Source organism: Eretmochelys imbricata, chromosome 4, assembly GCF_965152235.1.
Source record: "Eretmochelys imbricata isolate rEreImb1 chromosome 4, rEreImb1.hap1, whole genome shotgun sequence".
Classification (NCBI taxonomy): domain Eukaryota; kingdom Metazoa; phylum Chordata; order Testudines; family Cheloniidae; genus Eretmochelys; species Eretmochelys imbricata.
The window spans coordinates 12,959,020-12,985,071 of NC_135575.1; the positions used below are offsets into that span (position 1 = coordinate 12,959,020).

At 44.0% G+C, this 26,052-nt stretch overlaps 1 protein-coding gene across 5 annotated transcripts in view; it reads right to left on the reverse strand.

Annotated features, from left to right (window-relative positions):
- Positions 1-26,052, reverse strand: part of GSR (glutathione-disulfide reductase) — a 33,273-nt gene that overhangs the window by 5,347 nt on the left and 1,874 nt on the right. For 3 of the 5 annotated variants that reach the window (XM_077814847.1, XM_077814846.1, XM_077814848.1), the window contains exons 2-11: positions 24,381-24,407; positions 22,947-23,035; positions 22,299-22,368; positions 18,458-18,605; positions 14,808-14,862; positions 12,968-13,067; positions 7,835-7,921; positions 4,415-4,576; positions 3,614-3,725; positions 1,506-1,637 (exon numbers count right to left, since the gene is read on the reverse strand). In XM_077814847.1, the coding sequence (XP_077670973.1) occupies positions 1,506-1,637; positions 3,614-3,725; positions 4,415-4,576; positions 7,835-7,921; positions 12,968-13,067; positions 14,808-14,862; positions 18,458-18,605; positions 22,299-22,368; positions 22,947-23,035; positions 24,381-24,407 (982 nt within the window). The remainder of the gene's footprint in view (positions 1-1,505; positions 1,638-3,613; positions 3,726-4,414; positions 4,577-7,834; positions 7,922-12,967; positions 13,068-14,807; positions 14,863-18,457; positions 18,606-22,298; positions 22,369-22,946; positions 23,036-24,380; positions 24,408-26,052) is intronic. The other 2 variants (XM_077814851.1, XM_077814850.1) reach the window with 1 other exon arrangement.

Consider the following 26,052-nt stretch of genomic DNA (forward strand, 5'->3'; position numbering starts at 1 on the left):
CTCTTACATTACTGATAGGCACTCTCAATGTGTTTTTTGTTTGGAAATATAAGTTATAAGTCAGCCTGACAGATATTAGGTAAGGACAAATGAACCCCAACTGTTCAATAACAATTCCTTCCTGAGGGACGTAATAATAAATATCCATCTCTTACACTGGGCTTAGCATGTTCAAAGCACTTTACAAACATTAACTGATCAACAGGGTGGATAAAAATCAAAGATTTAAATGATTAAAAAAGCAAAAAAAAGCTGGATTTAAATCAGATTTTTTAAAAATTGAATACAGGCTTATTTTTTTTTAAAATAAACGTATTGAAAATTAAATTTGAAATTATAACCATGTATTAAGGCCTAACTTATTTTTATATTTATTTTAAATTATTTTCATAGATTATAATATTAAGCAGTACATGTTTGCTGCCATGTTTTAAAGAAAGTCAAGCCACCGTACTGATGGAAATCACTAGCTAAGCACCTGGAACCAAAGTTTGTTGAAGTGCTAAACCATCTTTTGATAGCAGTAACTCCTTCTGCAGGTTCATAGAGAATATTTTCTTCTATCAGTTTACTTAACTAGTTCAGTTGATGACTAGTTCATTCAAAGTTAAGAAACCAACTGAAAGTTGAAAAGAAGGAAAGCTTGTTTCCCCTTCCAATCTATGAATATCAACTAAGTGTGAGGGGATGAGATCTATTAGTTCAAAAATGATGAAAGACATGGTGATCAATCAGTTCAATCAATCAACTACAGAATACTTTTTGCTTAATAAATCAGTTAAAAGTTTTAAATGCAAAATTTGTTTGAATAAACTTTTTTCCTCTTATGTATCCAGCACATTTAAGGTAGTTTTGTATAACAAAATTAAAATATTGGTTTTGTACATTTTAATTGACTTTCCACACATACAGTTTTGACACAAATTACAAGTAAAAAATTCAGTTATATTGTTTAATTAAATATGTATAGATCTAGCATACTGTCCTGGTTAGCAAAAAGCAGCACCAAATTGGTCCAGTGAAGGCAATGGGAGGATTCAGTGGGAGTTGGGTTAGGCCCATAGTGAGACATAAATCCAGACTAAAACTCCTGCATCACCACATGCCTCCATCCCAGACTTTCAGGACCTACCTGCAGGGCTGAATATAGTCTCTCATCCATTCTTTTCTTGGCCTTTTTGCTGAAACTGCTTTAAGTCTCAGTGCCAGACTGCAATAGGGGATTAAGTGATTCACATGTCCACTAGCTGAGTTGAGGCCCCAGGTACTTGTTCCAGAGGGGCCACGCAGCCTTTCAAAGAGGAAGTGACTTCTGTTCACTACACACCTAGCCTCAGTATGAACATGGTACTTACAGGTGAAAGGCACCATATCCTGTTACTGTCCTCCCCCCCCTAAACTGAATTATAAGACAACATGATTCAGTCATTTGTCATGGCTATCATTACTGAAACACAGAACATTAATAAGGAGACACCAAAGCAGTGTTTTCACTTGGACCCTACCTTCCGTGAGTCCCACCGTTCCGATTGGGGGGTGGCTGAAGACCACAGTAGGAATGTTGCTGTAGTCGAGTTTGGAATCCTGCTTGCCTTCAAACAGTCTGTGTGCCAGTTTCCTTCCAGCTGCTATTGCAACTGTAAGTATGGAAATAGGAATTCATGCTTACACCATCTAACACAGGCTAACACTAGACAGGTATCCTGTATCTAATTAGTGGCCTGTACTGGATGCTTCAGAGCAGGATCCAACCTTATATTTATGGACTGTAGAGGACAAAAACACGGGAAGGTTGCAACTGATGGGTAACATTTTCAAAATCACTCATCACTTAGGGGCCTAAGCCTCACTGAAAGCCATTTAATGACTTGTCATGACTTTCAGTGAGATTTTGGCTGCTATGCAGCTAATTTACTTTTGAAAATGCCTGGTCTACTCCTAAGTTATACCTGCAGAGCTACACTGGTGTGCTGCTATAAGCCCTAGTGTAGACGAAGTTATACTAGCATAATTGTTTATGGCAATATAGCTTATGTTGGTTTGGGGACACAGCAACTATCCGGAAATAACCAAGCCCACACATGGAGGATTTTGCCAATATAGCTATACAAAGAAAACCCTCCTAGTGTAGATGAGGCCACAGGTGCTTTTGAAAATTTCCCCCTTAAACTCTGCAAATTCAGGATTAATCTCATCCATGGCTGAGAGGCTCAATGTTTGAACCAGTGTGCCTCTGTGAAAAGCATTGTTTTTCTGCTTTGGAACTTTGCCATAGGAAGTCATTGTGGGAGTCATCAGCGTATGGATCATGTTCCTCTTTGTGATGTGTGATGCAACAGCTAGTATTACACCCACTTGGCACAAATAAAACTGAATAAGCAAGGCCAGGGTGCGGCTTCATCACTACTTTCAACAAGAAAATAATTCCTTTCCCAATTGCTCCGCAAATTTCTATATCCAGCACCTACATCTTTTGGTTTTTATGCTTGACAACAAATTGAGTTTTCCAGCACTCAGATACTATCAGCACCCACATAAGGACACCACCCTGAATCATGGGAAACTGTATTTGAGTGGTCCCTATTCTATATGGGCTCTGACCTGTTTTTTTTTTCCCCCATGCATGCTGCACTCCTCTTCCCCATATCCCAGTCGATGTAGTAGTGATCATAGGTCATTTTACACCAACTCTGTGCACACACATCCTTACCACTTTGCACACACCTTCAGCTAGCTCTGGGCAAGTGATAGCTCCTGGGAGAGGAAGTATCAGCTCTCTCCACTGACAGCTGGAGGGGCAGAGTGGAGAGGAGACACAAACCCTGCACCACCATGGCCTTGAGTAGAAAGCGGCAGCATGAGGGACTGTGCAGAAATAACTTGGGTAGGAGCAAAGGGAGGATCAGTCAGCCAAAAAAAATACGGTGTATGTTTGTGAGTTAAGCTATGTTAATGCACAAACATTAAATTCAACATGACATTAATGAGTGTGAAGGCTGGATAATAAGGACACCAGATGGAGCGGGCAGCCTGCTGAACCATGCCACATTCAAAACAAGGCCACAGAACACACACACACACACACAGCCAAAATATCTTACACAGACGATACAGGACAAGGGCCTTTGGTGTCTTATCTGGTCCTAAAACGGTTAGTGTGCTGCATGCATGAGCTGACATGCACCTTGACCACCTCTGCCAGCTGGCATGTCAGGTGGGTTGCCAAAAATCACACACAGTGTAGAGGAATTATAGCACCAGCCTCTGAAAATGTTGGAAGGAGTTGAGCAGCAGGGGCAAGAAGAATAGATTCTTCCTTACCCGCCCCCACACTTTAAGCAGGGGGAAGGAGAGGAGTTTCAATTGTTTTTAAATGGGCTTGGAAGTGTCACTGAAATCAATTCGTGTGTTTCTCTTTGCCACCATTGGGCTTTCTGGGGACTTGTGCTCCTAAGTCACGTAGGCAGTTTTGAAAATCTCACTAACTTTTGGCATCTATTTTTGAAAATGTTGCCCCTAGTGGCTAAATGTAGGTAAGTGAGCATTACCATCACAGGTACAGGATCCCCTACCCTAGGCAGCAGTACAGCGCAACGCAACAAAGGCCTATTACCTGGGGTCAGGAGTGCTTTTCCACATACATCCCCGACAGCGTAGATCCCTTTCCTGCTGGTGTTCTGGAACTCATCAACTGCAATGTGACCTTTAGCATCTAACTTAAGACCCTAATATTGGAAACAGCAACCATGTTAATATACACACTATGGATTATGGGGGGAAAAATGACAGACTCTAGGAACATTTCATAGTATCATACCCTATTCAAAGTGACATTTACATTCCTACGAGATATGAAGCCTAACTGTGCAATATGAAGTTTAAAAATAAACATAGGAAAAATTTCACACATTTACCTTAATTTTTTGCATAGTTTCTAAAGGCCCAACCAGTGTAACAGTGGTGCTAACAATAGTTTGGTCTCCTACCCTCTGCAGCAGTTACATCATTTTCAACTCCAGCCCAGGAGAACAACGATTCAAGGACAAGAGTTATTTTATAATGCAGTGTCATCATTCATAGATGATTTGGCTATCAAAGGCACTGAGTTACCCCTGCCCCAATTCATCTATCAGGTCTCCAGTCAGTGCTGGAAGATACAATTAAAAACTTCCTCATACTTAAATATTTGTGGGTTTGTTTTCATACTACCCTCTTTAGCCTAGGGCTTTTCAAGTGGAGTGTATTATATGGGATTATATTATAACCATGGCCGTGGTCCTCCCCTAAACCCCATGTAGATACAGGGCTCTGTTCCTGCAAAGGTAAGTCATGGAAGAACTGGGGCCACATAAGCAAGGAGTTAATACAATGTGCATTTTCATAATTACTAGGATATAAAATCTGTCTGTCTCACCAGTTTGTCTAGATTAAGCCCCTCAGTGTTTGGATCTCGTCCAATGGCCCACAGCAGACAGTCAACATCCGGGATTGTGCTAACTGTGGGTTTGTGACCAGGCGCAGAGGATATCACCGTAACCTCCAACAATCCAAGAGGAGATTTTGTAACCGATTTGACCTATTGGTAACCACAAATACAGATTAAGCTTAAAAGATTAAAAGTGGAATTTTTGGGGTGAGTCACTGTCACCAAAACCATCTTAAAGTGAACATGAAAGATCAAATCCAGCTGTTTATAACTGGAGCACACACCAAATGCCATGCCAATAATTACAAAATTTGTTTGTGGTTTTGCAACAAAATGTAAAGAGAGACTTGTAGTTAATGTGCCAAATCGCACATGGTAACAGACTTTGAGCTGAGTATGAGGTGTTTGTAGGCCATGCTTAGAGGATTGGGGACTCTATCCTGAGAATTAGTGACTCGGAAAAAGATTTGGGGGTTGTCATGGATAATCAGCTGAACATGAGCTGCCAGTGTGACACTGTGGCCAAGACAGCTAATGTGATCCTTGGATGCATAAATTGGAGAATCTCAAGTAGCAGAAGAGAGGTTACTTTACCTCTATTTGGCATTGATGCAACTGCTGCTGGCATACTATGTCCAGTTCTGGTGTCCATAATTCAAGAAGGATGTTAAATTGGAGAGGGGTCAGAAGAGTCACAAGAATGATTAGAAGATTAGAAAACATGCCTTTTAGTGATTGAGCTCCAGGAGCTCAGTCTATTTAGTTAACAAAGAAAAAGTATGGAATGACTTGGTTACAGTCTGTAAATACCTACATGGGGAACAAATATTTAATAATGGGTTCTTCAGTCTAGAAGAGAAAAGTATAAACACAATCCAATGGCTGGAAGTTGAAGCTAGACAAAATCAGACTGGAAATACAGCATAAATTTTTAACAGAGAGAGTATTTAGCCACTGGAACAACTTAACAAGGGTTGTGGCAGATTCCCCATCAGTAGCAATTTTTAAAATCAAGATTGGATGTTTTTTCAAAAGATCTGCTCTAGGAGTTTTGGGGAAGCTCTATGACCTGTGATATACAAGAGGTCAGACTAGACTATCACAATGGTCCCTTCTGGCCTTGGAATCTATGATGTACCACAGTGCGTAGGAGCCCCAGTCTTGAACTAGAACCCCACTTTGGTAGGCACTGTATGAACAGAACAAAAAGACAATCCCTGCCCCAGGCAATTTACAATCGAAGGAGCTCAGGACCATGGAACGGCAAGTCTATCATGGCATGGCTTTCCTTCAATGGTCTCTGCGTAGCTACGTCTGCGGCAGCTGAGCAGACAGCCATATTAGATGTGTCCACTCTGTTTTACAGTCATTCAGGAATTTGTCAAGGAGCTGATAGCCAGTGCCAAGGGAGAGTTATGCCTGCCTGGTGAGTAAGACCAGGTAGCCTGCAACCCTCACGTGTGAGGTTGCAGAGAAGTAGGCCTCCCTGCCAAGCAGTCCAATCCCTACACATCTCCCTCGTGGGGCACAGATCATGGTTAAGGCTACGATTTTTTCACCGAGGTCACGGAAGTCACAGAATCTGTAACTTCCAGCGACCTCCGTGAATTCAGCCCTGTTGGCCAGGAGCTGCAGGTTCCTGAGGTCAGGGGCCCCCCAGAGTTCCCAGCCACCATGGGTGGTGGGGCCGCAGCTCCTGGCCACCATGGGCAGTGGGGGCCCTGGAGTCCGAGCCGCCATGTGCAGTAGGTCTCCAGGGTTCCAAGCCACTGCGGGCATCGGGGTCCTTCAAAGGTCCCAGCTGCCGCGAGTGGCAGGAGTACCCCGGAGCTCCGAGCCCGCACAGGCGGTGGGAGCCACCCCCGCAGCTTCCCAACCTCTGCAGGCAGTGTGTGGACCCCGCAGCTGGGCTCCCCATTTTGTCAGCAATATTTTTAGTAAAAGTCAGGGACAGGTCACAGGCTTCTGTAAATTCTTCTTTATTGCCCGTGACCTGTGACTTTTACTAAAAATATCCATGACAAAATCTTCGCCTTAATCATGGTGCACCTAGATGTTCCAATTTCTCACTGACTTCTGGAACAAGGTAAGTAGGGGTGGGGGAGAGGTGAAGTAAAGATACAGTCAATCCCCTTCTGAGGGGCTCAGTAGCATCCACCCGTCCTCCTACACACTGGTCCACAACTGGTTCCAGGGAACCCTCGTTGGCTGCTGTGGTCAGTCTCCCCGGTTGTGGTGGTTTGAGAGTACGTGGAACTTCTCCTGCACTGCTGCCAGCATGGCAGAGGGTCTCTTACCCTGCACAGGAGATCCTTGAAAGTCAGCAGGGCACAGTGGTGCTTTGAGTCACCGCTTGGTCTGGTGAGAGGGAGGAGGAGGACGATGACACATGACAGGGCCAGGAGGATCATCATATGGTGGCTTATTTAGACCTTCCTCTCCATCTCACAACCTGGTTCTTCTCCAAGGCAACCTACGGCCTGGTCTGGTTTGTCATGCTGAGATTGGGAGCCCACACTGCCCAAGAGGGGGCAATTCCATAGAGGCCCAGGGAGCCACCTGGTATCTGCAGTCGGTGAGTGCTTATTGCGTTGGGAGACTCCAGGGTGGCTCTCGCCCACACCACTGGAGAAAACGAGGACCCCAAAGTCTGTCTCTTCTGTCTTGGGGTGCTGGGGATAGATTTGGCTCCAAGACAACTCAAGGAGGAGAGAAGCTGTAATGTTTGGCCCTGAGGCAGGAAAGTGATGCCTTGGAACAGCACACGGCCAACGGGGCAGAAACACGAAACAGTGTTGCAGTGTGATAAACCGCTAATAGATAAGAACAACAAAAGCTAAAGAGCAGGACTTTTCCCTCAGAATGAGCCACTACAGGGGCAGATGGACTCTGCTAAGTTCTCATTCACTGACATTAAATGGTAAGAGGGAACTGAGAAGGACAGGGGCCACACTGCCCTATATGCCCTTGGGTTTAAAGACAAGCGTGCATGTAGGGCACAGACCTGGCTCCACTGGTTGGTTCCAGACCTGCAGGCACAAGGCACATGTGCACCATGCATAAGGTTCACATAGACGATAGCCAAAGAACTGCCTTTTCATCGTGTGTTCCCCTTCCCCCATCTACTTCTACAAACAATGTTCAAGAGACAAGAGCTGCTGCGGAATTACATATCAGAAAATGAAATATAGCTCCACATAGGGCATTTACAAAGCATTGATATAGGAGTGATAAACTAGCAATATAGTAATCAGATATGAATATCTCACTATGGCCATGATCAGATGCTGTAACAGTGCTGAGGAAAATTAGGACATTTTAAGCAAAAATGAAATAAAAAAGGATCAAGTTATGGGTCCATAGGAGAGACTCAGACCTAAATAATGAAGTGTGTGGGTAATACTGTACCAGTGAATGCTTCCAGCAATCTATGCCAGCATTCTCCAGTTCCTGAGTGCAGTTTGCGCTGATCATTGAATCAAAAGTCCTTAACACCTGCATGGAAATCCATACAATCCATCAAGATTACATGCAATTTACTATGTTCCCATCTAAATGCTACTTTCACATCACCTCTAATTTGTACCTATTCTTGTCTTGTCCTGTTGCAATCAAACAAAAGTTATGAATTGTGTGAGCATGCCAATAGTTCTGTAACCACGTGGTAATAAGGGCAAACTACTTTAGCGAAAAAATGGTTACTAACCTTATATAACTACTGCTCTTTGAGAGGTGTTGCACATGTCCATTCCACCCTTGGTGTGTGTGTGGGCGCGCAGTTGCCAGAAATTTTCCCCTCAGTGGTACCTGTTAGGGTGGCTCAAGCACTCTTTGCTGGTGCTGGTATGAAGGGCCAGCAGACCGTGAACCCCTTCAGTTTCTTCTTTCTGGAAACGCTGAAGAAGAAGGGTTGGAGGGGGGTCATGGAATGGACATGTGCAACGGATCTCGAAGAACAACAATTACAAAAGGTTAGTAACTGTTTCTCTTCTTTGAGTGATTGCACATGTGCATGCCACTCTTGGTGACTCCCAAGTAGTTAAACAGACACAGGGATCAGAGTCCATGCACACACAGAATGTAGTACAGCTCGAGAAAATTTGGCATCATCTCTTCAGTATTGGCTGATGGGGTAGTGGGAGGAGAAAGTGCACACCAATGACCAGGTAGCTGCTTTACAAACATCCAGAATAGGGCCCTTTTTGAAGTTGGGGGAAAGGATGCAGGGGTCTGCCACAGCCCATTAACTGGATCCACAATACCCTCACTGAGAGACAGGGCTAAAATATTGACCAGATGTGAGAGGATTCTTTAACTTCCTCTACCTGTATGCCCAGACTTAAGGCCACCCTACAACAATTCTTGGCGTGCCTTATAGTCATCTGGTGCAGGCAACCTGCCCACTCCTGAGACTGCATCATCATCAGGGGAGGAGGAAGAGGACCCCAGAACTGGCTGCAGATGCTCTTCTTCCATTTCTTGATCTCTAGGGTCTTGTTGAGCTGGCACTTGATGTCCTGTATTGGGCGTGGTACCGGAGTCAGGAATGGGTGCTGTCTAGTGGGTAGGTGCCACATGCCTCTCTGATGCCATGGAAACCAGGGAAAGCCCCCTCGGATTCCAAAGATGCCACTTGACAGGCATAGACCCCCAGTGACCTCCTAGCCAAGCACTCGATGGTACTCCTGTGACCGGCTCTATGGAAGGGTAGAAACATCTGGAGGAGGGACAGCAGATGTGGCTCAAAGGATGAGAAATATAGGACCCAATTCTTGATTCACAAGACAACAACTCTCCTTCCCCTGACCATGGACACACAGTTCTAGACAGACCCGGTGATTGATGCCAAGGTGCAGAGGCCCACAGAGAAGCAAACATTGCAAGTTTTCCCTTTGACTGTACCAAAGGGCAAGCTGTCAGTGGTACACGAAGCTGGCATGGCACTGAGCATTGTAACAATCCTGCTGGTTCTCCTGTGTCTGCTGGCACTGATAGGATCGACTCTTGTACTGTTGGCAATACTGGCATTGACATGGTCAGGAGGACCCTGGCAGCTGCAAATGCCTCTGGTGTGGTCAGTACTGAGACAGTGTCGGGTCAGTGTGGTGCCACAGATGTGGAGGGAGCTCCTTCTGGTTCTGGACTCGATGGAACCAGCCTCGGCACCAGTCAATGGTGCCATCTTCTGCAGCACCCAAGCAGCATTCTACTCTTTCCCCCCATGCTTAGCAGACTTTGGTGCCAAGGACCTTCCTCTCTTGGCAATCTGCTTCTTATGCTTCTTCTTAGGCACTGGAGATAGCGAATGGTATTGGGACTCAGGCACGGTAGGAGGTGCACTCATTACCGACACCGAGGCATTCAGTGCCGAGTCTCACTGACCTGGCTCAGATGGAGGTCTCAAGGCAGCCTCCATGACCAGAAACTTTAGCATGGCTTCTCAATCATTTTTCATGTGAACCTTAAAGTCTCTGCAAATTTGGCGATGCTCCCCAATATGAGCTTCCCTAGGGCACTTCAAACAACTTGAGTGCAGGTCACTCACGGGCATAGCCTTATTGCAGGAACTTCAGGGCTTGAAGCCCAGTGACCAAGCAACCCCTTTTCACTGGGAATCATCCAAAACCCTCAGATGGGGTAAAAACCGAACTAACTAAACACTAATAACCTTAATGCTGGTGCCAGAAGCATGTGGCAGCACAGGGCACTTGAGCCACTCCTACGGGTCCCACCAAGGAAAAAATTTCTGGCAACTGGGCATGGGGTGTGCACACACCAAGAGTGGAATGCACACATGCAATCACTCGAAGAACTGATTTTGCTCAAACTTTTTTAAAAAGTCCTGAACTGAGATAAGGCAAAGAAAGTGTCAGCCCAAACACATGCACTTCTAGTGAGATCCACTGCATATGGGTGTCTGTGCAGGAGTGTGCTTTGTTCATTGTGGGTATGTCCACGATTGGCTTTTCTCCTAAAGTTTCAACTGGGCTAGCAAAGAAAGTTCCCCCAGCAGGCTGACCTCTGTGCATGTCACTGCTCTGTTGCCCCACCCAAGGCAGCAGAACACCACTGGTTTTACTCTGTCTGGGCCTCTGACAGTTAAAGAGACTGGGACAAGGATGTCTATGGCACTTGGGCAACAGCAAATACTTTTGTCCTGTATCCTTATAATTTCCTCCTCTTAAAAAACTAGGACATTAAATACAAAAGATAATGGTGAATTAACCATTATTAAAGAAGTTGCACAATCAAAATCAGAGTCATGAAATGCAGAGGTTAAAGGCAAGCTGTAAAAGGAAAAAAAACTTCAAGGATGTTCTCTGCTTAATTCTGACAGAAATTCAAGTGCTGTGTACTCCAGAAGATACTGTTGACTGGAGGCCCAGACCTGATCTAAACACAAGTTAAATCAGTTTATCAACCTTATGATAGTTGGGAGATGTGTGTATTATTAGGAACTCCATTTTTGTTTTGTGAATGAGATTGTAACAGTTCTTGTGGATTAGAGCAGATATTTTGTAGCAGAACCTAGGTCTAGAAAACTGACAGAGCCTTCAAGGGACATCAACACTGAACGACTCTCTATTACAGAAAGAATAGGGGTTCTGCTGACAGGGATACTGACTTCGAATGGACTCTGCCTAAAAGCCTGTGGAGAGGAGCGGGTTGGAGCCAGGAAATTTCCCAGTGGAAGTGAATGGGCAAGAGAGTTCAAAGAACGTTTTAAAAGGAGACCTCTCTGTGAAAGGGGACTATCGATGCCATGGCTACCAATATGGGCTGGTCCTTGCTCTCTGGATGGACACAGCTGTTGTGACTGGATTCAACCACTGAATCCCATGCACCTCTAGGCTTGCGAGTATGGATAGTGACTGATCACTGTTCCTAGCTAGGTTTCTCAGGCTCCCTCTGAGATGCAGACTCTGACAGCCTTCTTGGGCAGTGAGACTTTGGAATCAGAGCAACAGCCCACCTAAGCCCCCCGCTGCTTAGACAAGCTCCCCCCAGACTCCAACTTGGCTATGTGAGCTCCGATTTCCTACTTACAACCTTCAGGGACAATGTGGCAGTAAAGCAAGTAACTCAGGCACTGCAAAGGACTTTCTTACACTTTACTCTAACTGTTTTGTGCTTGTTTCAGATCTATGGAAAACAAACTCCTGAATTCAATCCCTCATCTGACCTCACCACTCCCAAGAGTCCTGGGATTGGTCTGAGTCCTTAGGGCTCACCATCCCACTGGCGTTCCTGCTTCTGACAGTGGAGCCGACCCCTTCACAGAGGGTAGCTTCCTTGTAAAACCACCTGTTCCCTCTCTTACTAGTGAGCTTCTGTCGGGAAACTTCAAGGCTCCAAAACATACACACATGTGCACACAGCTTCTGGGTAGAAAGTCCTTTCAAGGTCAGTGGCCCTGTTGATAGAACCCCCATTGAACAACTCTCCCATACAGGAACAATGTTGATGTCCCTTGAATGCTCTGTCACAGCTTCCCAGACATAACTCTTGCTACAAAACCTCTGCACTAATCCACAAGGACTATAATCATACATGGCATTCACAAAACAAAAATGGAATTCCTAATCCAACAGACACATCCCCCAGACTGTCACAGAGCTCGTGTGGGGGCACTCACTTTAGCTTAAGTTGAGCTAAAGAAATACAAGGCACTCTTAAACAGACTGAAGAGCGTCCACACAAGGAGGTGGCTCTGATCTAACTACAGCAACTTCAAACCCATTTAATTAAGTTGGTTTAAAATGTGTACAGACATGGCCCCAGTAAAACAACATCACAAAAGTGAGAGGAGTGAATGCTGAGTAACTGACAGACTGTTTAGAGTTCTGTTTTTGTTTACACCTATTTAACGCTAACGTCTAATGAAAATTTGGGAGGAAGTCTATGGATAGAGTCAACACCCTTTGTGTTGTGGTTAGAAAGCTAACAATGCACATCTCCTGACAACCTCAAGAAGTCCTCCAGCAAAAAACAGGGAGGAGCAGACATGTCATTTCTGTTATTTCTGAAGAAAATAAGAAAAAAACATTGACAAAAACCTAGACATTTTTTACTTATATGGCTCAAGTACAATGTTTAGAAATCCTTTAACAGTGACCTTTAAGGTTTCTACAGCAGTAATAAGTAACCCACATTACAGACACCTTCTCTAGTATTTTCTATTCTTTTCTGTCTAGCTCAGTATTATGTTTTAGACCATAAAATACAAAACATGCTACATGGCCCAGTTATTACTAGAAATTTATTTTTTGTATCTCTTGATATTGAGATTTTAACTCTGCAACCTGAATGTTGCATTACAATTTTTTGTATGTTATTTATATTACTAAGACAAATCAACTTCTCTAAATTAATATGATCAGTCCCAACAAGCTTCTAGTTATTCTGTCCAGCAATTTCATTTGCCTCAGCTGCCCAAAATGCTTTCATCCAGTGAGTGCAGAGAAAGCATCTGTACTATTTTTAATTGGCACTGAGATCACTGGAGAAGCAAGTAACATTGGATATTATGATCTGTTGTACCTTGTCATGACGTATCAGTAAGGATGTCTTTGATCCCAGTGTGGAAAGGATTCCGGCTATCTCCACAGCAATGTATCCAGCACCAACAACAACGCTGCGCCTGAGGAAAACACTGGAATGCGTTACCTAGGGAGGTGGTGGAATCTCCTTCCTTAGATATTTTTAAGGTCAGGCTTGACAAAGCCCTGGCTGGGATGATTTAGTTGGGGATTGGTCCTGCTTTGAGCAGGGGGTTGATGACCTCCTGAGGTCCCTTCCAACCCTGATCTTCTATGATGCTATGAAAAGCAACAAGATCACACATGCAGCATCAGAGATAACAGAACAGACCTTTGGCACAGGTTCTTACTGCCTGAACGAAAGGACAAGGTGTCTCCTGTAATCCAGACATGTCTGGATTCTGGGTCTATTTCACATGCGACTGCACCCCACAGCTAGATCTACATTGTATGTTCTTTCCCATGATCTTAGGCTTTAACTCAATGGCCACATATGTTGTAAACCTACTTTATTAACTACATGCTACACGAAAACCAACTCACAAAATGAGCCGTCTTTCATTTCTGTTTTGATGGAGTATTGATATGGTTACCATGACAGTTGTTTTTGGCTCACTTACAAAGCTATGATTTTAAGTCAATTTCCCCCCAGCCACATAAAGAAAGATTGAAAAGGAAAGCAAGATGCCATTTAAGGGTCAGGCACAGGTGTGGGGCTGCAGAGTGGTTATGCCAAGCAAAAGCTGGCATCCTCTCTTGGGCAGGCAGGGACACTCTTGTCCATTGACATTGGGTCAGCCAGGAGACCAGGGAGTTGGAGGCAGGGTCAGTGAAACAGGCAAAATAGCAGGATCAGTCAAGGCATCCTCAGACAAGCCACCAGGGACCCTGTACAAGATGGCTGGGCACAAGGCCACTCCAGTGGCTGAGGCTCAGTTGGCCTGCCATCCATTATTTTCTGCTCCAAATGGAGAATCTAAGAAAAGCTAAAGGAAAGGCACAGACATCAACACACAGAACAGGATGCCACGCCCTGGATGGAGTCTCTACAGTTTCATATCTTTCCCTCGTTCATGGGAATGAACCAGTCTCTCAGTCTTCCCATAATCCCAAGGGCACTGTCCATAGGCTTTAAATCATTGCAACCTCCTTCCTGAAGGAAGATTGTCAGCAGGTGGGTTCTGTTGTCACAACACACACTAGGAGGTAGTGGTACATGTACTCCTTCTGGGTGTGAAGGTTGCATGGGACTCCAATACGGCTTTAGCAGTAGCTGGAGAGAATGTGACAAAACAGTGCCAAATAAGTTACTCCTGCTTTATCAAGGGTTTAGACCAGTGTGAACTACCATCACTGACTACTAAAGCCTTGCAACCCATTATGACCTGACTACAAGTGACAGGTTTGGGTCAGAAAACCTCCTGCCCATGGGGTCAGCGCAGCAGTGGCTGGGTGCCCTGCTTCTGCCACTCACTGCGCTGGGGAGTGAGTGTGACAATGAGTTGCAATGCCTCTCCACAGCACATGAAAGACAAGAAGCAAAGATTCAAAGAGTCCTGTGCTGCCCTAATGTAGTTATTAAAAAAAAATTTAAAAAAAAATTTAAAAAAAATCCTGTATTTTAATAAACACAAAGCCAGAGGTCAGAATCACGACTGTCCTGGCCCTTTCTGATCAGGCAGTGTTTTATACCCATTTTGCACAGGAATAAATTACTGCACAATGGGGGGGCAGGGTACAACAAATGGAGTCCCACGTGTTTTGCTTTGAGGAGCATGCTGAGAGCAGCCTAAGATAGCTGATTTTGCTGGTCCTGAGAGTCTATTTTTTGGTTTGCTTACCTGGGCAATTCTTCAAGTTCAAAAAACCCATCACTGGTGATTCCCAAGCTGGCACCTGTGAAGTAAATTTCACACAAACCAGGACATGTTCTCTCCCAGTAACAAAACTCTGCTTTTCTTAGCATTTGTGCATTTCAACACAACGTTGTTTAGTTTAGATTACATTTCTTGCTATTAGCATTTATCAGCTTTACATACAAACTAATCCCAAGCATACAAACATTTGACTCGTTTTTAAAGCTCATTTCCCATCAACAGTGGAAAAGAAAGGACACTCTTTACTTTGCAAAACTGAGTTTAGGATTGAAAGAAAGTATTATAAGCAGAGTTTGAAAAACTTCCCAAACACCTGCTTGCCCAAAGAGACTATATGCCTAAGCCCACCACAAGAGTCATGTCCCTAAAGCTATTCAAATTTCATTTGCATTGATACACCTGCCACGGATAGCTCAGTGGTTTGAGCATTGGCCTGCTAAACCCAGGGTTGTGAGTTCAATCCTTGAGGGGGCCATTTAGGGATCTGGGGCAAAAATTGGGGATTGGCCCTGCTTTGAGCAGGGGGTTGGACTAGATGACCTCCTGAGGTCCCTTCCAACCCTGATATTCTATGATTCTATGATTTTCATTCTCCTCAATCAGTTTGATCACCCCACAAAAATCAGCTGAACTCCACTTGTTCCTCCTCAAATCCAATCAATTCTGCTCTCTCTACCCCCTCAAAAACCCCAGTTCTGTTAACCCCAATCAATGCTGTCCCTCAAGGAGTGATTAACTCTGCTCCCTCGTCCCTGTAAGAGTCAGTCAGTACAGTCTTGTCTTCATAGGAAAGAAAGTGTATTTTAACATGTTAGCTCACACATTGACAGTCCTAGTGTAGTTGTAGTTTTAACAAGGCAAGTTGTAGTTTAACACTAACAGTCATTCTGTGCTAGCTGGTGGAGGTGAACACTAAGATTGTAATGGGTTACCTATCAGGCTTTAAACACACCTTTTTCCTAGGGCAGGCAGGGCCTAAGAGGCTGCTCTATTCCTTGCCAAAATAACCGAGGGTATGTCTACACTCCGAGCTGGGGATGTAATTCCCATCGTGAGCTGACATACAAGCGCAAGCTTTGATCAAACTCACTCACTAAAAATAGAGTGTAGCCGCAGCAGTTTAAGTGTCAGGAGGGGCTAGTCACCCCAAGTACAGACCAGTCCAAGATGCTAAGCACATATTTGGGGTAGCTAGCTCCTCCCACTACTCATGCTACTGTGGCTACACTCTACTTTTAGCACACTAGCTCAACCAGAGGCTAGTGCAGCTATGTTTTTTCAAGCTGGAATTTACACGTCTAGCTCAAAGTGTAGACATACTCTTAGAGTTGCCACTGCTGATCTGCTCCCTGTCTTTCCTCCTCCTTGGGTTAAAGAAAGAGCAGTGCAAAAAGCTGTTTCACTGTCTTCAGTTCCCCTCCTTTCCACAGAGGGAGCCAGTAATTCCCCAGCTCCATTCACTCATGAAAAAATCTCTACTGCCTTCAGGCAAGTTGGAGAGTTTGATTTTCAGGCTGTGGTTTTAAGTAACAAAACAGGGAAAGGTAGAGCAGGTACTAAAACCTGACTAATGACCTCTAATTTCTCTCCCCCCTTAAAAAACTAAACCAAAACAACACATTAAGATTATAATGAAAGGGTTTCCAAATATTTTTGTTGAGGACATTCAGAAGGTCTGTAAGGTTTCAAAACTACTAAGATCAATACCAGTTTTGCATCTTTAAAATATGTAAAGAAGGATTTTCTTTTTCTTTTTTTTTAAACCTTAAAATCAAAAATGTCAAGACTGATATTCTGCTGGAGCTTCCTAGAATTCTCAGGGGAGGTATAAAGAGACCACTCACACCTTCAGTGAAGTGGGAAGGGCTTTGAATTTTTAACAAAGACTTCCCCCCTCTCAATTGTTAATCAGTGAAGTTAAATAAGTGTTAATAAAAAAAAGTTTCAAGCAGGCACTAGAAATCCCTTTGCTCAGCTTTCTACCTCTGGACTCTTGATACTAGCTCTTCAGTTACCATAGAACTATGTCAAGTGTGAAGCCTGCTTGGTGTATGTAGTCCCCTTACTGACACACAGATTGTTCAGAATCTCAGCTTTCATTATTAAGTAGTACATTTTTAGTCCTCATGGGTGCAAAAAATGTTTAAAATGTGAGCAAATGCAGTGAGCTCTGCCTGAGACTACAGGGAGCCTGAAACAAGGGCTGAGAGCTGTGAACTCTCCTGCCATCATTAATCTCATTTGAACATAAATGCTAAAGCCAGAGATGCACTTCACAGACAAAGGTAACTATTTTGTTGAGGGTCATTCTAACAGCTGAAACCGGAAATAGATTGGGAAAGAAGCTCTCAAAGTGGTGTGAATTAGGAGCTGCTGCCAGGAAGGAAATACCAAGGGAGGAACAGAGGACACCCCCTCAAAGCCAGGGTAAGAAAAGAAACAGACAGGAGGATGGGGAAGGGAGAAAACAAAGGGGAGAAACATCAGGAGTCCTCTCAAAAGGGAGCAGATTCTCCACGTAGCGATACTGAATGTGACCGTAAATAATAACTAAGAGTTTAATCACTACATAAAGGGCACACTCTACCTATGATCTTTGTGCAACTCTCTCATTGACCTCAGTGGGAGATCCATTGTGGATTAAAAGGAGTATGTGGTTATAAATTCAGACCCAGTCCATGGCCCATAATTCAAAATGTAATTTGGAACTCTCCACCAAATGGGACACCCCTGCCACAGAGCCTTCCAGCCTACTCAGGATCCAATTTTTCTAACAAGCAGGACAAAAAACCCTTTAGCTTTCAGACCTTTCTGTATTATAAACAGGCAAAAGCGCTCCCTGTCACTCCGAGCACCCTTTGCAAGTATGTCCACCTTCAGCCTGCTAAGTCTGGAACAGTCTCTCTTATTTCCACAGTCATAACAAACCAGAATGCTTTCCATAAAAAATGCAAAGTGATAAAAGTCTCAGATAGCAAAGTTCAACGTCCATGTTGAACCGAATGTGACTTCTGTGCTGACCTACAATGTTGCATCAGTTCCTTCCTATTTTGTGGAAAGGTATTTTCAGTAAAAGCAGAAGTGTTTAAAGGAGAACAAGCTGCGCAAGACCCTACATTTAGTGTCTGACATTCAGTGGCATGCATATTGGACTCATAATAAACAGATTAGCAGTTTTGAACAGGCAGATACAATTTGGCTTAAGGGAAAATTGGCAAACATGGCATCTGTCCAAGTTGCCTGTGAAGGAGCTGCAAGCACACCTTACAAACCTTAACTGATGAACCAGACATCCTGACCTGGAACCTCATCCAAAGCTCACTGAAGTCAGTGGGAATCTTTCCACTGACTCCAGAAGGCTTTGGATCAGATCTCTTTCTATGTAGGCCAGAATTCCATTCAGAAGAGGCAGGGAAACGTAGAATGCTGAGAACAAATGTACGTTCTAAGGTTACAATCTCTATAGACCACGGAGAGCCAGAGACACTAGAGTGTACTGGAGCTACACTATTTGCACTGGAAAAATAGGAAGTCCTGTTGTAACTCAAATGAAATCTCCTCCCACAGGAGTACTTACATGCCATGATGTTGATCACGTTACTCAAAAGACTTACCAGGGATTTCACTGTCATGGGGCACTGATGGTCGCCCACCTGTAGCTATCAGGATGTGGGGAGCAGTGTATTTTTTACCACTGACTTCTACCGTAGGCTCAGGATCAGATGTAAAAGCTGCATGGCCATGAATGGTTTCTATGTGAGCCTACAAAAACAAATTTTAGATTGTACTGTCATTCTATAAATCACAAAACCGGATGCTAGAGAAAGAATGAACCTTTCCTAATTATCAAAGCAGAAGACAAAATTATTAGGGCAGAAAAGTAGTAAGACAACTCTCTGATTCAGCATTTCAACTTCTGAAAAGTGGCCCACATTTTCAAAAATGATTAGTGATTTTGGGTGCCCACTCCAGAAAATGCTCAGAAACCACCCTCTAAAAAACAGGCCCCTTTACGATATCTCATGTGGGCACCTAAAATCATGAGTCAGTTTGAAAATGTAGGCCTATGCTCATCTAGTAATCTGAAATGTTTGTAAATATAATGGAAGCCTTCAACCTGCATCAGAAGCCACTGTATGTTCTGGAGAGCTAATGAAGATTAAACTCCAGCCAACTAAAACATGACTAAGCTGGTAAGAAACGGTTACTTACTGTAACTGTGGTTCTTTGAGATGTGACCCAGACAGGTATTCCACGTCAGGTACGCATGCACACCAGGTGCACCATAGCTGGAGAGTTTTGCCTAGCCGTACCAGTAGAGGGACAGTGCTCATGCCTTGTGGCCAAAACCCCTCCCCTGGCTAGATGAGGCAGTGCCACACCAACCCTCCCCCCCCTTCCACCACCACCCCCAAGTTCCTTTGCACTAACTCCCAGAGACTAGACTCTGATGCAAAGGGACGGAGGGTGGGTTGTGGAACACAGGTCTGCATCACATCTAAAAAATAAATAATTTCTTCTTCAAGTCGATGCAGCCCTGTATTCTACTTAGGTGACTCACAAGCAGCACTCGCTGGAGATGGGGCTTGGAGTCTATTTAAACAAGGACTGCAGGACCGTCTTCCCAAAGCTTGCATCTTCTCTGGATGCTGCAGTAATGGCATAATGGTTCAAACACGTACATATCGATGACTATCTGACAGCTCTGCAAATATCCATATTGAGAGGTCACTTAAGAACGCTATTGATGTAGCTTTCGCGCTCGTAGAATGAGCTCGCACACACAGACGGGGCCTACCCAAAACTGTTTCGTATTCTATCTTGATGCAGAAAGTTATCCACTTAAGAGACATCTGTGAGGAGACTGCCTGTCTCTTCACAGTCTGCATACAACACAAACAGATGCGGCAAAGCACAAAAAGGTTTAGATAAAAGGCTAGACATCATCTGATGTCTAACATGTGAAGATGCTGCCCCTGTGGAGATAAGCGCGGCTTAGGAACAAAAACACAGGCAAACATACCGCCTATTTAAACAAAACCAAGACACCACTTTAGACGCAAATGTTGGGTGCGGTGGCGATGTCCCTTTTTCTTTGGGGAATTGCACGTCAGGAGGCTCTGCCTCAAAGACTGCAGCTCACACATTCCCCTTGCAGATATCATTGCCATGAAGAATGCAGGTTTTTGTCAGAGAGGAAAGAGGCAGGATGCCAGAGGATTGAATGAAGGTCTCAGCAGAACCGCTAAGACTGTGCTAAGGTCCTATAAGGGAACCAGATCCTTCACTGGCAGATGGAGACGAAGGATTCCTTTTAAGAATCTAGACATCAAGTACTGGAAAACACCCATCTTCCACGAATGGGTGGATGAAAGTCACTAGATACTCCCTCAATAAGCTAACTGGAAGGCCCAACAGCTGAAGATGCAGCAAACACTCCAAGATAGCTTGGATACTAGCCAGGATTAGCTGAACTCCACAGGCCAATGACCACATTGTCAAAGTGGAAAGGTTTTTCTAACTGGCCATCTTGGTAGATGGTCTTCTATACTGAGTAGGACCTGTCGAACAGCCGACAAACATCGCTCTTCCTCTTCATTTAACCACGAAGCACCCAAGCAATGAGATATATGGAGCTGAGCGCAGGATGCAAATGTGATTCTGTGAGAGTAGGTCAGACTGGAGAGGAAAGCATATGGGAGGCCAAATCAACAGTGCAAGAAGGTCAGAAAACCAACACTGCCTCGGACTTGACAATGCAATGAGGATGACGTTGGCCTGATCTGCTTTCAGCTCGAGGATGACCTGGGGAATGATCAGCGTCAGAGAAAAAGCATATAGGAGAGTTGACGGCCAGCTGATGTGGAAGGCATCAGTCAGGGAACCTGGACTGAGGCCCCCTCAAGTGCAGAATAGACTGCATTTCCTGTTGTCCCTTGTAGCGAACAGGTTGATCATTGGCATGCCCCAAGCAGCAAAGATGACTTGCAGAACATGGATTTCACCGACCACTTATGACTCAGGGAAAAATTCCTCCCAAGCCGGTCCGTGAGATGATTCTAGATCCCGGGCAACTGATTGGCTATCGGAGTGATATTCTCTTCAATGCAGAACTGCCATAGCCTGATCACCTCTTGGCAAAGCACCCTGGAGTGTGCTCACCCTTGTCTGTTCACATAATACACCAGAATGCTATTGTCGTAAGTATGTGAACCATTGAACCTTTGATGCAGTCGATGAAAACGTGACCATCCATGTAGGTGGCCCAAAGCTCCAGGACACTGTTATGCAGCGAAGCTTCCTGCTCCGACTGACCACAGACCCTGAACCTTCAGCAACCCCAGACGCTCTCCCCAACCTACCAGGGAGGCATTGGTGACAACAGTCCTGGTTGGTAAGGGCCGGGCAAAGGGAATGCCATGACATACATTCCCCTGATCCATCTACCAGAGCAAGAAGTCCAGGGTCAATGGAGGGAGGCTGACCAACCTGTCTAAGGGATGAAGGGCCAGATGGTAAACTGTTCTGGGCCACATTTGAAGAGGGTGCAGGCATTGAAGAGGGCAATTTGTACATTGAACCACCTGCGTGCATGGGGACATCTGGCCCAAATACCTCAGACACAAGAATTGTCATGGAAGGTTGAGACTGCAGCCTGAGACAAAGATGATAAAGTGTCTGGAAAAAGTCAGTCTACAAAACTACTCTTGAACTCAGACTCTAAGATCCCAGTGAATTCAATTTTCCAAGTAGAGACCAATGTTGACTTTCTGGTGTTTAGTATGAGACTCAGACAGTTGAGTAAGTGCAGTGTGATCCACACATGAGAAAGAACTTCTTCTCTGGACCTGCCCCTTAGTAGCCAGTCATCCGGAGGTATGCCATCACCACAACCACACATTTGGTAAACACCCAGGGAATGGAAGACAGACCAAAAGGAAGGGACATGTACTGAAAATGATGGTTAGCCATGACAAACCAGAGAAGTCTTCTGTGGCTTGGGGCAGAGCAGCACCGCCTGATACACCCAGGGAAGGGGCTGTGGCCACGAGGCATGAGCACACCCCTCTACGGATACTGCTAGGCAAAATTCTCTGGGTTCAGTGCACTTGGCATGCACAAACACCTAAGTAGAATACATGGCCGCATCTACTCGCAGTAGTGTGCACCACCACCTTACCCTGACTGAGGGAATAGGAGGAAAAAATGGCTTTCACTATTTAATAAAGTGGGAATCATTCTTAAAACCACAGAAATGTGCTTTGACACAGGAGAAGGGTTTTTATAACTTTTGGAAATGGAACCTGCACTGACCAAAGATAAAAAAAAAAACAAGCCAAACTCTCTTGGAAACACTTCCATAGGTTCTGGGAAAATATGACAGTTTACAGGGGCATAGAAGAGGCTCTGTAATTTTACGATTTGTTACTCGTATATGAACCAAAATTTACAAACCTTGTTTAAGTTATTTTGATAGATCTCATTTAGGCGACTCACATAAGCATCACGCTTTTCTTTAATCACTCTGCAATAAAATGTAGTCACTGTCACTATATAAGCTTTTTTCTCACTGCTAATAAGAATACACAGCAAAAAAATGGAGGCTAGCTTTAAAATCCAACCTCATTAGATATGCAAACACATAAAGGTCATCAGACAAAGTCAATGAAAACACTGCAGGGATATGGAAGGTGACAGGGAAGTGGGATTCAGGGGCATGGAGCACATGAAACAAACCACTATATAGCTGGTTATGTCTTTAATGACAAGAGATTTTCTTGAGCAAGGCCCAGAGCTTGTTGGCAGCTGACTTCCCATCCTGTATGGCACTGGCAATGCTGGCTTAGGGGCCCAGGCATTCCACACTGGCTATGAGGGACATGGAACCAAACTGCAAGCAACTGAGTAAGCCTTGTTCCTCCCCCAGTGCACCTAGGGCATTAAGCGGACATGGTCGCAGCAAGAGAACTGGTTATACATGGTAGCAGCAAGAGAACTGCTTATACATAAAGAAAATACAATATTTACATAAAATGTATTGTGCTTTAAAAGGATACACGTAAACAAGATTTTGCCACCTGGAATACTGAATCTTAGACTTACCGCCAATTAAACTTCACATCAGGGGTTTCAAAGCCATAATCGGCATGATCATGGATGAATTCAAAGTGGACAGCTGTGTTCCACATCACCTGTCACAGAGGTAAAGAGAACAGTAATTCAACACAGCATGAATGAAAAAAGCATCAATTGTGTCTAGTAATTCAAGATGGATTAGGTGGAACAACTCAGTTCCATACATTACTATTTTAAATAGGCATTGTTTTATAAATAAGGGCAATGTTAGGCCTTAAAGACCCCAAAGCCATGCAGCAGGAAGCTCCTGGAGGCTTTGTGTATGAGGCTGGCACAGTCTGCTCTGCAGGAACAGGGCCACCACTGCACATGCACTTGCCCTGTTTAGGCCTACCTCTGCTTGCTGGTACAGAGGTGGGAGAGTTCCTAGGCCTAATCCTTCTCTTTGGGGAGACTTGCACTACTGTTTGAACAGCCTTGTGTTCACTTTGACTGTAAAGAGTCAATTGTGTCTGGCCTCTATGCAGGGGCATGAGGGAAGGAGGCTCCTGGCACTATACTCCACCCTTTGTGCGCTCACATAGAGCTACACAATCTAATCCACAAAGATTTGGAGGGGATTGGGGAGAAGAAGTCTCATATCTAAGGCCCTACTTAATTTGTGATATTGTGGATCTTGCGATATTAGGCTTCCACTGCAATTTGGCGGTGGGAGCCCCCGCTCTCAGCCCTGGGCGGCCGACAGCGGGAGCCCCCGCTGCCAACCCTTTGCCAAATTACCGCAAGTAATGTCATTACTTTTCCACAATTTCCCATGGATTGTCCGCAACTCAGCTACTTGAATCTCGTGATTCAAGTAGAGCCTTACACATCAAAAAAGGCCACTTTTCCGTACGCTACTATGTGTATAAACTAAGTGCTACAGATATGAGTATCTCTTCATTTCTCATCAGACTTGAAATAGTACCATAGGAAAATAGTAGGTGCTCTATCTTGCATTTGCATGATCAGTTCATCCCAAAGGGCGCAAACTTAACTAAAAGCAGTGCATGTGTTTCTGAAGTCCAGAGCAATCTGTTCATATGCTTTTTGAAGCACTGCTCATGATGGCCTGTTTTGAATTAATCATTCACAAAACGCTTTTGTGAGACTAAGGAAAATACTAAAACAACAAAGTCTGCTCACAGATACCCTGGTGTAACCTGCATCCATGGGCCCAAGAGCACAATTTGTCCTTTGGATATTCATTTTACCTAGAAACAGTCTAACCAGCCTACTCAGCCTTAGGCAAAAAAGCAAAGTAAGGACTGTAGAGTGGAGTATTTTTGCAAGGGCCCCTAACTGTAGCTGCACCCTATTAAGTTTATCTACTCTCCCAGCAACATCTGTGTTGTGAAGAATCGGATGCAGATACATTCATTTCAACACAAAGACAATATGAAAGAAGAAAAAAAAATCTACCTTTTTTGGTACACATCCAACATTCACCTAAGAGAGAAGAATATTAAATCTACATGTGACATTATGATCATAAAACAATACTTAGAAAATGGTAAGTCCATTAACTAAAGCTTCCCAAAATTGATGCCAATTCTGCACCTTTCTCCCACCCCCTACAATGCAGAAATATCAAAGTCATTTTGAGTCGGGCAAAGAGACATTCATGTTTGACACTTTAGTTTCTATAACCAAATTCAGAGGTTCCAATCCCACAAGGCTAACTCAGCCCTTCACCCTTCTAAGGTAGGTTAAAAACATGTACCGTGCCCATTTTAAAGCTGTTGCCTTTCAATGGATTCATAACAGGATTTCCTGTCTGCTCAGCATGGATAGTAAAGATTGCATAGCACTTTTTAAAAAGGAATACAAACATAGCTCAGTGTCCTCAGCTAATACCTCCCCTCTCCCCACTACTGTGTAACTTTTGAGGGAGTGGCCATGTGATCAGAGCACACAACTGGAAGCCAGCTTTGAGTTCTAATCTCAGCTATCATTAGCTTTTTCAATGAACCCCTTTTGTGGCTCAGTTTCTCTAACTGTTAAAAATGTAACTATGCTAATAGTGCTCTGATGTCTGTCAAATGACAGGGTCAGCTTCTATGGGTTCACAACCTTCTGACCTTGAAACAAATTCATATTGAACACAATGCCAGTGAACCCACAAACACATCTTTGGGCTGATAAGCAGTTGTACCCAGAGCAATATACCCAGGTCCCAGTCTGAGAGCCTAAAACTGCAAGATCCCACCTTGAGACAAAGGCAAGATGCCAAACAACTGAGGGGGTGCACTCAGAGACCAGAAAGGGGGCAGAGTTGCCTCAAACCAAGATACTTACCAAACAGACCTGTTTAAACCAATCACCGTGAAGCCAGTCCCTTCTTTTACTTTCAGATTTATGCAATACTAGTTTGTTCACTCCTCAAAGTAGTAGTATTTCCTGTTTTAACTAGCTGGCAAGTGACATAAAATTCACCCTGACCTTATTTTTAGGAGTGGCAGAGGTATAGGAAATACTAGGAGCTCACAGGAGATTAAATGAGGATTTTTCCTTCCAGTTAGTGGCCCTATTATACAAATTTATTCATACTTTTCATTAAAAGTTTTCTTCCTAAAGAGCTTCATCAAAACTTTACAGCCTTTTTCCTGTCAATAGGCAAGCTAGTACACCTACATTGCACAGATCCACCACCCTGGCTGTCTCAAGGAAAGGTACTTCAAAATACTTAAACACTTTTTCAGGAGACTCTGAAAATAGATGTCTATTAAAATGCCTGCAGTTGCACCAAAACACAGCTCTGTACTCTGCTATATTCCCTTCCTCTCTACTCTTTGCTTTTTCTAGCATAAGAAAATTTTAGTTTTTTTTAAGTGTACCATTTTATCTGAAAAACACAAATCCTCTATTTTATCTAGCTGTGAACCAGATCCTCAGCTGGTATACACTGACTACACCAATTACTTCAATGAACAATCTGACCCTGTAAGTCAGAAATAAACTGATACTAACTAGCATTGTTTTAATACCAACTTCTGGAGAAACCTGAATCTGGTAAATAGCTTTCACAACACACTGTAGCATCATCATCTTCTGTGTAAAAAGCTCTATATTCAGGCCTTGCTTCTGTTCTTAG